Source organism: Solanum verrucosum, unplaced genomic scaffold (assembly GCF_900185275.1).
Source record: "Solanum verrucosum unplaced genomic scaffold, falcon-dt-bn FXZP01000113.1, whole genome shotgun sequence".
Classification (NCBI taxonomy): Eukaryota; Viridiplantae; Streptophyta; class Magnoliopsida; order Solanales; family Solanaceae; genus Solanum; species Solanum verrucosum.
The window spans coordinates 1,967,787-1,981,178 of record NW_026020105.1 but is presented as its reverse complement, the minus strand read 5'-3'; the positions used below and the strand labels follow the sequence as shown (position 1 = coordinate 1,981,178).

The 13,392-nt window shown below is 34.1% G+C and overlaps 1 protein-coding gene across 1 annotated transcript; it reads right to left on the bottom strand.

Annotated features, from left to right (window-relative positions):
• Positions 1-1,111: 1,111 nt before the first annotated feature.
• Positions 1,112-8,766, bottom strand: LOC125825232 (uncharacterized). Its single transcript, XM_049504572.1, has 8 exons — positions 8,293-8,766; positions 8,098-8,193; positions 6,948-7,058; positions 5,695-6,004; positions 5,166-5,256; positions 2,419-2,761; positions 1,863-2,011; positions 1,112-1,709 (listed from the first exon to the last, which is right to left on the bottom strand). Exons 1-8 carry the CDS (start codon positions 8,584-8,586, stop codon positions 1,181-1,183), a joined length of 1,923 nt encoding a protein of 640 aa, XP_049360529.1. The 5' UTR covers positions 8,587-8,766; the 3' UTR covers positions 1,112-1,180.
• Positions 8,767-13,392: the final 4,626 nt, after the last annotated feature.

The window sequence follows — 13,392 nt, the reverse complement described above, 5'->3', positions numbered from 1 at the left end:
AGTCTTTAAAATTACTTCAATTTTCTTTGATATCATTAATTAGTTAGAATATAAAAAATGTTTAATCATGAATTCTAAATATTCTTAGCAAGGAAATATGATCAAATATAACCCCAGATCTAACATCAAAATTTTCAAATAAAGTGAATAATATTGTCAAACGCCTACCAGATGTGTTGGTACGAAGGATAATATTTTTCATAGAGTATGTTTTCTTAAAAAATAAATCAATTTTTACTTGTGAGCAAAAAAATATTTATCTGTAATCTAGCAAAACACAATAGGAATGAGAGAAAGTGGGTTTTTTTTTTTACACTCCCTAGGAGCTCCCACCCCTTTTGCTCCCTTGGTGACTCGAACTCGCAACATTCGGGTTGAAAGTGAGGGGTGCTTACCATCCGAGTAACTCCCTCTCATCGAATGAGAGAAAGTAGGGAATAAACATACAAAATAACTTGTAGGAACATTTTCCTTGAGAAATTTGTTTTCCTAGAGAAATGTTTTCTGACCACAGTAGAAAAATAAGAAAACACTATCCAAAAAAGTTATCCTCCAAACCAAAAACACCCTGAATGTTGAATCTTAACATATTGTTTTCGAGCTACAGTGTTGCAAAATTACAATGTATGTATTGTAGTTACGCGTCCCTCTTCTAAAAAAAGGGATACAGAACTATAGGTGATCAACTTTTATTGATTGAAAAACTCACCACATAAACATGGCAAGGACATTCACATCAACAACAATGATATATAATACAATCCGACAAGGATGAGATATAGACAAATCTTACCCTTATCTTTGTGAAGTAGTTGTTTCCGATAAGACCCTCACAAAGGATTCACACTTCACATCCTCATTACTATTAGCCAAACATATAACAAGTTGGTAATGTAGTAGCAATTAACTTATTTTGATGGAGCCTGTGGTGCATAATATACTCGATACAATTACAGTCCAAGGAGGTACGGTACCTACCCCTCAATGTTTGTGCCATTGAATGGCGAAACACGCCTGTCCAGCTTCCAATCACTGGGACAGGAAAGGTAGACCCTAAACTACATAATCTTAACTTTTAAAAAAAATGAATTTTGCATGCATTAATACCTAAGAGATGAGATAAAACAAAATTTCAACAGTTCACGTCAATGAAAATTACTTGCTATCTTTATGGTGCTAGTTAATTCCCCGGGTAGGCTGGCTCAACCCCTTCAGCAGCTAGTTTTATTCGTTGGTGATGCTCCGCAACCTTGTAATCTACAATTTCCTTGAACAGTTGAGAATCAAGAACGCAGTCTGGGCTCCCATATACAGTTGCTTGAACACTTGCCACAAGTTTTGCAATCTCACGCCCAGAGAATCCTTCTGTCTTCTTAGCAGCCTCTCTAATCACATCATCAGACAAATCTTTTATAGTTATCCTTTGCGGGCTCTTCTTGAAGAGGTGTCCCCACTTAGAATTGCTGTCACTGTCACCTTCACCGGCAAGGTACTTGTTCAAATAGAGCTTCAGCAATTGGAAACGTTCATCCTCTTGAGGGAGAGGGAATTCAATAACTTCATCTATACGGTCAGTGACAGCACTGTCAAGATCTCCTGGCCTATTGGTAGCGAGGACAAGAACTACGTCTCGTGACTGGTCCCCTGTTCGAAAGAGTAAAGCATTCAAAGCGCTTCGCTGAGCTTCACTCATGTATGTACTATTCCGCCTGCCATCAAAGAGCACTGTCCTTTAAAATTATATTTCTAGTAGTTGGTTCTATATTTAGAGAAGTAACTCAAAAAGGGCAACATATCATTATCATGAACCAGCTAATAAGTAGCATTCTAAAAGGAAGCAGCTGCACTAAAATTTTACTTACTCGCACAAAAATGCATCAGCCTCATCAATGAAAAGTAGTAAGCCTTTCTTTGATTTTTTGGCCCAATCAAATATCTCATGAATTTTGGTGACAGCCTGTGCACCCAGGGGTGCAACATCTCCTCCAGTCATCATGGCATAGTCCAAACCCTGTAATATTCAGACAAAATATTTAGCTACGGACTAATTTTTGGAATCAAAAGAAAAAACTGCAAAGGTTATTTCGTTCCTTTTGTTTCCTAACTTCAAAAAATGCAAGAGTCGGAGGGTGGGTTCTTCCCTTCTAAATAATTTGGTAGGGGAGAGGGGAAGGGGGCAAGCAGTTAATTTCTGGCTATAGTTCAGAAAAGTGAAAAGTTAGTCCATTCATTGCCATAAGCAATTATTCATCCTGCTCAATAGATGAAAGGGTATTTACATTAAAAAATAGGAGCAATTAATGATGGTTGCCCGAAAATTCGATATTAATAGCATGAAAACATCCACACTTACTTATTTATTAACTAGTGGAGTAACAATATAGTTGAGGAACAAGTAAAAATATGAGAGAAGTGTACCGATTTTCTTGCTATTTCCCTTGCAACCATTGTTTTCCCAGTGCCAGGAGGACCATAAAAGAGCATATTGCGAAATGGTGCCTGGTGAGACTTGGTGTTTGCTGTGGCCCTAGCAAGGTGTTCTATTCTCCTCTGAAGAGAAGGATGAAGAATAATGTTCCCAAAAGCAGATTTACTTTGTCCAGTTGCTGACGAACCAGCTGCTGTACCAAATTTGAGTCCTTTGTTTGCTACTTGAGAAATCATCCCTGACCAAGGAAATCTTGACATGGATGATTCACGAATTAATGATGGCTGACCAAGAATTCTGTTAATATATCCCCAGGTAACTCTTGCACCTTCCCTGTATTAACAGAAAAAATAAGAACAAATACGTATAATTACTACTCTAAAAACTAAATACCAATGGGCCAGCAGATATAATTAAATAGGACATTAAGTACGACTTCATCAGCAAAAAAGACCCACAGCCAAATCCTCTCAAGACTAGCAAATCGATGATCGTCTAATTACTTGAACAAGTCTTTCCTTGCACCCAATTGTTATGCATAAACAAGACTAACTTAGCTGTAAGGTGCATTCAATGATTAAATTTATGACCATATTACAAGTAAACTAAGAAATGAAAGACTTACTAAAGTTAGAAACAAGGCCAAATACACCGGCAGACCCTCAACCTCGTAACCATTTTTCATTTTGGCACCTCATCTCTGCAGGGTACCTATTGAATACCTCATGTTGCTAAATTATGCCTATTAAGCATTTTGCGGACATGTAAAACCGCGTGTTTGGCGCTTCTTCACAACGTAAGAGCCTAAATTACTTATAAACCTCACCAGAGAAAGTAAAAGGTTTGAACTGTTTCTTTTAGCCAATTATTTTCACCATGATTTCTTCACTACTATATTCCCTTTCTTACCTGCTTTAAAATGTTTTACTTGAGTGAGATCTACAGGAAACACCTCTATGCCTTCACAAGGAGGGGTAAGGTCTGTGTTCACACCACCCTCTCTAGACCTCACTTATGGGATTACACTGGGTATGTTGTTGTCTTTCTCTGGCCATCTTCACCTCCTCCACCACTACCCTTGTTTTCTTCTTCAAATCTGTTGTGACCATGCACATGCCACCTCTTCTTCCTCCTGCTCCATTAAATCCAAAAACCATGCGTGGGAACTCCAAAAAATTCCTCCACCGTCGTCTTCATTACTCAAACCATCACAACGAACCTAGTTACATCTCAAATGATTCACGTTGTCTTGTTCTGGAGGCTAACATTCTCCTCACCAAAACAAACCATTGCTTCTTCAGGCAAAAGTTCAGCAAGTTAAAATCAAACTCTCTTCCTCACAAGCACCCAAGACCTTCACAAGATTTAACTAAAATCCACCTCCTACAGGATACCTTTACCTTCTGCTATACCACCCCAAAATTAACAACTGACCCTAAAACCCCGACGATAAGCACGACTTCAAGAATGTTTTTATCCCTGACCATTTAAATAATTATAACCTGTTATTAGATTAACATTCTTGAAGTTTGGTTCTGTTCTTCCCCCAGATCTCTACATTAATATATTGTCTTCAAGTCAAAATCCATTCATTTGCTTATATGTTGGAGTAAACAGAACGTGAATGAGCAATAATCAGAACTCCAGTCCAAATTAGCCCAAAGAACCCAACCTCCAGGGCAGAATGAAGTCAAAGATTATTGATCAATGCGATATCAAGTTGACACTGTTTATCAAGTGGGATACAAATGGCCATGTTCAACAGATAAATGTCCCTGGAATTATAGTAACAAAATAAGGTGATAAATAAGGGAAATACAAAAATGTCACATGGTTAATTGAGTACCTAACGTGGTAGTTTCCCATCATAGGGCTTTCTATCTATAGATTAAGCCATTACCAAGGAGCTAATTCGTTCAGAACTCAGTTGACTGCTTCTATAGAGAAGGCGGAGCGTCCTTGGCTCAGCATTATAGTCATATATAATCATGTAAAAACTCCAGCCATGTCATTCACATGGCAAAAAATGTGAATGACGTCTTCTTCTTTTTTCCATATGGAGAATTAAGCTGTCAATTTGTTTCCTTATTTTAGTCAACTAATGTCAATACATAAAAAAGAAATTCAAACACATGTAAGTTGATATTTACTTCTCTGAACCCATCAGTTTAGTAGAAAGGCCTAGAATCTCTTTAATTTTAGCAAATCCCACATGTAGAGCTCTTTATCTATCACTATCCTCCTAATAATAGCAAGACAAAAAGAAATAAAGCCAACATGAATGAGCAAAATCAAAAAATCTAAAAGGTATCCTGCCAAGATCTTGTCTTAGATAAATCTAAACTATTGAATATTGGATTGAGACAGGTTTAATCTAAAGTATGGACATGCTCACAGAAAATAATCTAGTATGGACAAGATTCAACCGTCAAAAACTTTCAGTAACCCTTCCCTGTACCAAACTTCTTTAAGAGAATATGGTAAGAACATCTCGAGGAAAAATATACATCAAGAAACGGAAGATATAATTTAGAGTTCACATATCGCATCACTCCATCACAAATTAACCGTGGTACTACAGCTATTATAGGTCTTGTGGGTATCATACATCTATTGATACCAAAAGACAATCATAGATCTTGGATCTAGGAATGCAGTGAAGTACACACTTTGAGTATCACTGCCATTAGTTGACTTTTATGAAAGGGAAAAGGAAATGAAAGAGTAGAATATAGACCTGGTGGTATAAACTCCAGCAGCCAATGCAGTGACTCCACCAACAGTCATTACCAATTTACTCCTATCAGTCAATAGAATCCGGAAGCCCTCTGCAAATTGGATTGAGAAACAGTTCCATTGGCTCTTGCTCTATTTGTAAAGAGTATCATTAAAAAGATGCATTAATACTGTAGATAGCAGAACATCTTTTATAGCCTATTCTATGTGGTTCATCATCCAACACCTTCCTAAAAACCATCATACTTTTTTTTTCTTTTTAGGTACTCTTATCCTGGTCTATCATAAGGAACAACTTTGCTAATATGATGACACAACTACAAAAAGTAACAGAGAAAAGATAAAATCTTTAAATAAGCACGTAATGGAGAACTGACGAGTTTCCTTCCCTTTTTATTGTGGGCCCTTTGGGATAAGTACCAAAGTCATAACAGTTTCTACCAAAAGAAGCATTGGATATGCCAAATGTATTTCCATGCACAACATGTCAGTGAGTTTTTTGTACAAAAATAGTAACAACATTAGCATACCTTCAACATGACTGAAAGTTGTATTAATGGCTGCAAGCCACTTCTCTCTTTCACCATTTATTCTTTCCATCAGCATCCTCCTTTTATGATCTTCAGTCAGTTTAGCTTCATGTGCCCTACCTTCTGCCTCAGCCATGGCCTTCACTCTTATTGTTTCTCTTTCTATTTCAGCTCTCTCCTTTTCAGTTTGTCTTTGTTGTGCTTGAATTTGATCTTCTGTTGCTCGTCTAGCTTGTTCTTTTCGCAGTGATGACTCCTCTTGCATTTTAACCAGTTCAGCATTGTGTCTCCTTTGAGCTTCGTGATCCGTCTGAAATCATGATGTAAAGAACAGTCAACAAGGTCCCCGTGTAAGATCATTTCAGCATTCAAGAACAATATACACATTCTATGCTATCTGAAATAAACAAAAATGCAGATTTATAATGTGCACAACTTTCAGGAAAAGTAATGAGGCCCAATATAATTTCTATACGAGAATAGTATAATATATTAAGTGGGAGCACTCAATTCCTCTTCTACTGCCCCCTTTCCATACAATGTTTTAGCTGTCAAACAATGGAATAAGTTGTGGCATGATTGGTCGAGTTTTTGTGAAGAGAAGGATGAAGCATCAGCAGTGCTACTGAGTGTTAAAGCATAACCTTTTGAACACTTCAAAGTTGGTTTATTTCAGGAATCAACTAGTGGGACTGGAGATGGTGCTAGGATTCCCTTTTTTTAATGATTACTGTTTAACTGATCCCCATCAACTTTGAAAACTTTAGTGCTCAGACGAGCATTGTTTAGCTAAACTGATGGAACCCTGTCTATCTTACCCCAACTTGTTCTCTTCTCTGGCCCTTTATCAATGACAAAGTCTACTTTAATAAAAAAAAAAAGGTATACAACATGGTAAATGTAAGCACATGTATACAACTTGAGTTATATATTACACATTCTAATAAACTATAATTTCTCCCAAGTACTTTTTTTTTTTTTTTGATAACTGAGAAATCCGTCTGTGACCCGCCCTTTGGACCAATCACAACCTTCTAAACTCGGTGGATAATGGACCTGCCCCTCTACCCTTCTCCACTTAAATACCGGGCTTCGCTTTGCATGGTGTGGGGATTGAACCTGCGACCTAAGCCACAAATCCTCCACCTTTTGCCACTTGAGCTAGGCCTTGGGGGCCCCAAGTACTTTGATACTCAAGATGGCATGTCCTAGCTGAATCAAGTCTAATTAAGCAAGCAAATCACTCTACACACCTGCATTCTTTTCCTAGCCAATTCATCTTCGTATCTTAGCATTTGTGCCTTGGCTTGTGATTGTTGTTGGTAAAGATTCCGCTGGTCTTCTCCCCATTGTCGCTGTTTATCCTGCATTTACACAAGTGCATTTGATATAGTGTAAGAGAAACTTGATAATAACTAAGTAAGAAGTAAAGGATATTCACAGCTGAATGTGTCAGCATTATAAAACAACGATGTTGTGCTTTAAGCATGTACACCAGAATCAAAGCAATCACATCATCCTAATAGGCGATAATGCACACCAAGTCTCATTTGGTTTTTGGTTTAGGTTTTGGAAGATCTGTATTTGAAAGATTCTTTAAACTAATCACTTGTTTGGACTAGATTTTGCCTTGTATCTGGACTATATTGTTACTCAACATAAGTGGTTGGTTAATGTATTTGACAAAAAATGGTTAGTAAATGTTTTCTAATTTTCCTATGTTTGCTTGATCAAAATGTTTGGAGAACATTTTTTTAGGAAACAAGCTCCTAAAAAATGACTTTACCAATGGATAGGGAAAACAAGTTGCTTAAGTGACATTTCAATTTTATTGTCTCCTCAGCAACCCTCACCCCTTGCTCAACCCACCTTCCACCTCCCACCTCCCCCGAACCCCCACTTCCCATCCCTACTTGCCTCATAACATTTTGCTAGATAACATATAAATGCTTTTGAGATGATATTTTCTTGTTTACTTACCAAACACTAGAAAATAAGTAAGAGACCCACTTATTTTCCAAGAGAACATTTCTAAAAATCATTTTCCATGGAAAACATTTTCCTTCATACCAAACACACCCGTACATTGTTTCCGGAAGTCAATACGACTTGACTTTGCAAAACTAAGTTTCAGTTAGTTGCCTATTTTTTAGAACTAAAATAATTTGGCTTTGCCGAAATTATTCGATTTGAAACCAAAACAAAAGGTGGTTTCTTTTTAAAATATTACTTAAGTTAAGGATTTTCTTCTTATTTCTATCAACATTAAAAACAAGATTACTCATATGTTCCCTATCTTCTCTTAATTCTATTACTTTTATCTAATGAATTCTATCAGAATTACATCTATCATCTTAATTGATCTCCATTTGACATGCTTTACGCGTAGTCAAAAAGACTTACAATATCTGCTTGAGCCTGAATTGCCTCAAAATGAACTTTCTCCGCAGCAATATCTGCAAGCCGGGTTTTTTCCTGCTTTCTCATCACATCAAACACCTTTACCAAAAATCAAAAACTAAAATTAGATTAATCTGTTCACCAAAAAGACAACAAAAAAAGGGAAACTTTACCAAAAAAATAAAATAAAACACTGACCTGTTTGTGATAGGGAGAACTATTGATTTCCCTAAGAGCTTTTGCACCCCTTTCTAACGATTCCGGGTTGAACCCACCTCTTGAATCTTCAGAAGAATCCTTTGCATCTGACTCGGCAGAGTCCGTCTGAGGAGTCTCTGAAGAAGATGAGGGCACAGAAGGAGATGAAGATGAAAAAGGGTTGAAGCGAAATGGAGAATCAGCGTACGCACGGTTAGGGATAGTGGAAGATGTAGCAGCAATGGCAGCTGCAGCTGCCATTGCTGCCATTGAAGACAACTTCGAAGCTGCCATTATTAACAAAGCAATTTCTTGCTCGAATCAACAGAAGATTGAATACAACATTGACGTGAAGCTAAACAGAGTTCTTCAATGTCTGGTACGAACGAGCTTAAACCCTGCAACTATGGCGTGGTCAAAACTAGGGTTTAAGAGGATCGATTAATTGACCAGTTAGATTGGGGATATTGATGTAATTTTGGTTCCGCCTTTTGTCGAACATTTCTTGTGAAGGGAGTAACCGGGTTTGGGCCAAATTGGTAAGTGTTTGAGTGCAGCCCAAAATAATAGTGACAAGAGAAAATGAGACAAAAATTCATATAAGTCGAAATTTCTTATCCAAAACAACTCAATGTAAATGTGAAATGTTTTGATTGAATAAATATATCAAAGGACTTGAAAATTGAGAGGAGCTCATCTCTAAAATTTGAAACTGTTTAAAGGAGATTTGAGTTGATCGAATTTGAAAGACTCCATGTTCGGCCATTAAACCTTCTTTAAAGTTTGATTTTAAAATTTGGTGTGCTGTAATCGTGAATCGTTTTGAATGAATATATACAAAAAACCGTCAAAACATCGAGATAAGTTCATATCTAAAATTTGGGGTTATTTAAAGGAAATTTGAGTTGGTTGAAATTGAAAAAATATATGTATATGTAAGTATATTTATATTAACAGTGTATATATATGTATATACATTTGTGATACATAGTTATACATCATATATATATGTAAATATTGTATGAATAGTATACCACTATACCTAATATATATTTTATATACATAGTTATACATCATATATGTACGATCATACAATATCGATAGATTACATATACATATGAATATTTTTGTTAATTTTTTTATAAATTTATAAGGCTGACACTACCTCTGATTGAACTTCTTGCATTTTTTTTGGAGTTCAAGCCATTTATAACTCATTTAGGTTAGGTAGTTTCCTCTATGGCTAGCTAGTGAGCTTTGAGGTGTTCAAATACTTTACAAAAAGGTTTTCGTCGAAAATGTGGATAAAAAAATATCAAAAAAATAATACTTTATTTTCAAATTTGAGTTTTCTGATTACTGATTCATGAAAATGTCAAGTATGATATGTCCCTCATTTGCTCTCAACTTTTTGTTGGCATCCACTCAATTTGGTAAAACCAATTTGTAGGGTCCTCTTAGTTCCCTTTCTACATATTGATGTACTCAATTGAATTGAGGTGGTTGAAATTTAAACCAATCACATTTATCTCTCCAAAATACATTTAAGTGTGTTTAGCATGAAGGAAGTTGGTTTTCATAGAAAACCTTTATAAAGATATATACATATTTTCCATGTATGGTGCTAGGTTGGCAAATGATTTTTTTTTAAAAAAAATAAATATTATTAACAAATTGCATGGTAAGCAATCCTCACTTTCAATAAGGATTGTGAGTTTGGGAAGACCAATGAAGCAAAAAGAGCAAAAACTCTTAGGAAGGGGCAAAAAGAAAAAAAAAAGTTAGATAGCATTTGATGCAATTTTTGAATCTTGAAGATCAATTACTGATAATAATTATATCTATGACTTAGTTGGAGCAAGTAATACGACGTAAAAGCTGTTAAAAATGTTTTCATTTTATAAATGAAGGAATTATTTTTTCCTTTTAGATGAAAAATGTTTTTCTTAGGGAAATGACCTTCTCATTAAAAATATGTTTTTCCTTGTATTTCCATGCATAAAATTTATAACAAGAAGAAAGAAAATGAAACTAGAAGGGCCATGCCATAAAAAGACTACAAAGAAACTAACTGGAAAGTGGAAATCAAATCAAAATTTCTTTGGAAAAGTGAATTGCACTTATTTCTTGGCTTCCAGCTATTCAACTTATACTTTACTTGACTAATTATTTCCTTCAAATCTTTAAGAAAAAGAAAGTAGACAGAAAAAAAATAATGATTTTCCCTATGATCTATAGCAAGTGAGGGGACACTTGATACCAGTCGCGGACCTAGGTGGGGTTCATGGATTTGAACGAACGTACTAGTTTTTCATAGATTTTGTATTTATATTAGAAAATTAAATAAATATATGTATATTAACTTAGCTTGTGAAACTCCTAATAAAATTAATTGATAGTTCAATGGTAATAAGTAAAGGGATATTGAAAATGTCTTTTCACACTAGTATTGTGGATTTGAACCTCACCATCAACAAAAGTTTCTTTTATTTTTAGTGGCAAGTTATTAACAATACTGATAAAAAATTTAGCACTCTTTATTAAGGTACATATTTATCTCACGACTATTTTTATTGTAATCCAACTAGATTTATACGATTAATTATTTAGTTGAAGAAACAATATGTTCGCATTGGTTCGGTTGTTGTGCAAATGGAGGGGTGTGGGGTTGCAACAAAAGCGTTAGGTAAACAATTAGTTGAGGGGTCCTTGATTAGCCAATGGGGGTCACACCCATATGAAAGAGATGGGATCAAAAAAAATTTAATCATTATTGCTTTAGGGTAGGTTTGATATGAACAAAAATGTTTTTACGAAAAATATTTTCAAATATTTAATAAGTAAAAAAAAAATATTATCTAAAAGTTATTTTATATATTAATCTAGAGAAATATTATAGAATGTGTGTGGGTGAACTATAGAAGTGTGACGATAGAGTTGGGGTGTGTTGCAGATAATTAATGTGAAATGTCATTTATGGAAACAAAAATCTCTACTCTCATAAGAGAAATCATTTTCTCATTTAAAAAAAAACTTATTTTTTTTCTAAAGAAAAGTGTTTTTTCTTAAAATTTTAATCAATTAAATATTGAAAAATCATTTATACGAAACACACCCTTAAGGATATGATATATCAAATTAATACACATTTGAGTAATTTAAACTTGTATTGAATAGACCTGTATATTAAAAGGCCGAATAAAATGTTATATGTATTAAGAAATCTTTTTTTTATTTTACATGATCAGAAATAAAATTTTTTAATTAAAATATAAAAAAAAATCTCAATCATCTCACGACAGCTGTTAATGGTAGTGAAGATTCATTGAGCAACACTACTACCAGTCATGGCCATGCTCAATCACAATCATTCTAAAGCTGTTTTATCTTATTATTGTTGTATACTTGTATTATATATTCTTTACAAATATTGGGTCCCTTAAATCTTCAAACTTTATCATGCTAATGTGATCTTGTCTCTCTTCCTCTTCATATAATATGTATGTGTCACTTATCTCTATTATTTGACTAATCAAAATTATTTTAGTAATGTCCAACACATATTTAACAAACAAAGGGATAAGAAACAGCATTTGGAAATAGTACCCCAAATTGCCTTTATCATGAAAATTATTTATTTATTTTTGGGAGTAATATTTTACTCTATTTAAAAATTAGTGTTTAATTATAAAAATTCAATTTGAAGTTGGTTGTATTTCAAATTTGAAAAATAATTGATAACCTATTTTTCAACTCATTATCACTATTAAAGTTGAAATTAAATAGATTCAAGCATGAATATAATCTTAAATATTTTTTTTCAAAAAGTATAAAGAAACATAATTACTCCATCTTTAATTCCAACATCACAAATTTCAGAAAAACTAGAAAATATTTTAAAACTATACCACCAAACGCCTACCTAATTTAGCACCAAAACTTATTTAGTACTAAGGATAACTAAAGGCTTTCGTACGTTAGTTTTAATAATAATCACCTATCTTGTTATAGTACTGTTTTTGTCCATTTAGAGTTTTCCTTTTTCACCAAGAGAAAAGGTGTATCTGGGACCTCAAAATGATGGGTGCATTATTACAAAAAAATGAATATATATGTATTTTGTATAGTAAGTACTGAGATCAGTTGAACCCATTGATGGTATGTTATATGTTCAATTTACATAGTTTAATTATATAAAAAATTTACACTAATTTTTTTTTTAGGACTTTCGAATGTGAAAAACTTGAAAACTTTGAAAGACTAAAGAAAAAAATGATTTGAAACACCAAAAGTGCTATCAAGAATCACTTCGAGGGGTTTTATTACTCAATTTTAGAAGAAAAAAAAGATAGATATAAAATTTAACTTTCTAACCTCACTTAGAGAGGTGTATCCAGTCATCACATTACACGATACTTCAAGCCTGGATTCACACGTCTATATTTAAGTATTTTAAAAATATATAATACTGTTATATGTGATCTAGATTCTCGGGAGAAAACATGTGTTCATGTGCACCGGAAAACACCCCTTAGATACGCCATGTTTGGAAGTAGTTAGCACCTTCCGATCACGATATGCTTTTTTTCATCATTTGTTGAATTCAGAGAGTATGAAATTTTTTCATTTCTTGTTTTTTTGTTGCGGAAAAATTATAGTTTAACGAGCATCCAATCACAAACAAAATAAATAGATAAGAAAAATAACATAATGATTTAACGAAGTTTGGCTCCAACTAGAAGTAGAGAGAATTTTTCACTATGAAAGAGAAGAAATGTACAATGATTTATGAATCCTGAACTATAAATCCAATTTTTAGATCTCAAGCAATCATCTCAAACCTATAAAAGAAAAGTTTTCTCAATCCTAAAGAATAATATATTTTCTTTTTTCAAATCTATTAAGTCAATGAGTTTCCTAAACCAATAGGGATTATGAAATTAATTTCCTAAATATACAAGAAAATATTCAGGGCATAATTAACAAATCATCCCTTTGACTTGATTTCTCTCATCACCGATAGAAACGACTTTTTGTCTTGCTTTCTTAACCCTCAAAAGGGCTCAATTGAATACTGACTTACCAATCAAGTTTAGGCAA

Bases quoted from the DNA above. Each gene is read 5' to 3' on its own strand.
- LOC125825232 (XM_049504572.1), bottom strand. From the start codon at position 8,586: ATGGCAGCTTCGAAGTTGTCTTCAATGGCAGCAATGGCAGCTGCAGCT. The intron at 6,005-6,947 runs GTGTGTAGAGTG...TCATGATTTCAG, and splicing joins TGGCTAGGAAAAGAATGCAG to ACGGATCACGAAGCTCAAAG. The intron at 5,257-5,694 runs GTATGCTAATGT...TCCAATTTGCAG, and splicing joins AACTTTCAGTCATGTTGAAG to AGGGCTTCCGGATTCTATTG.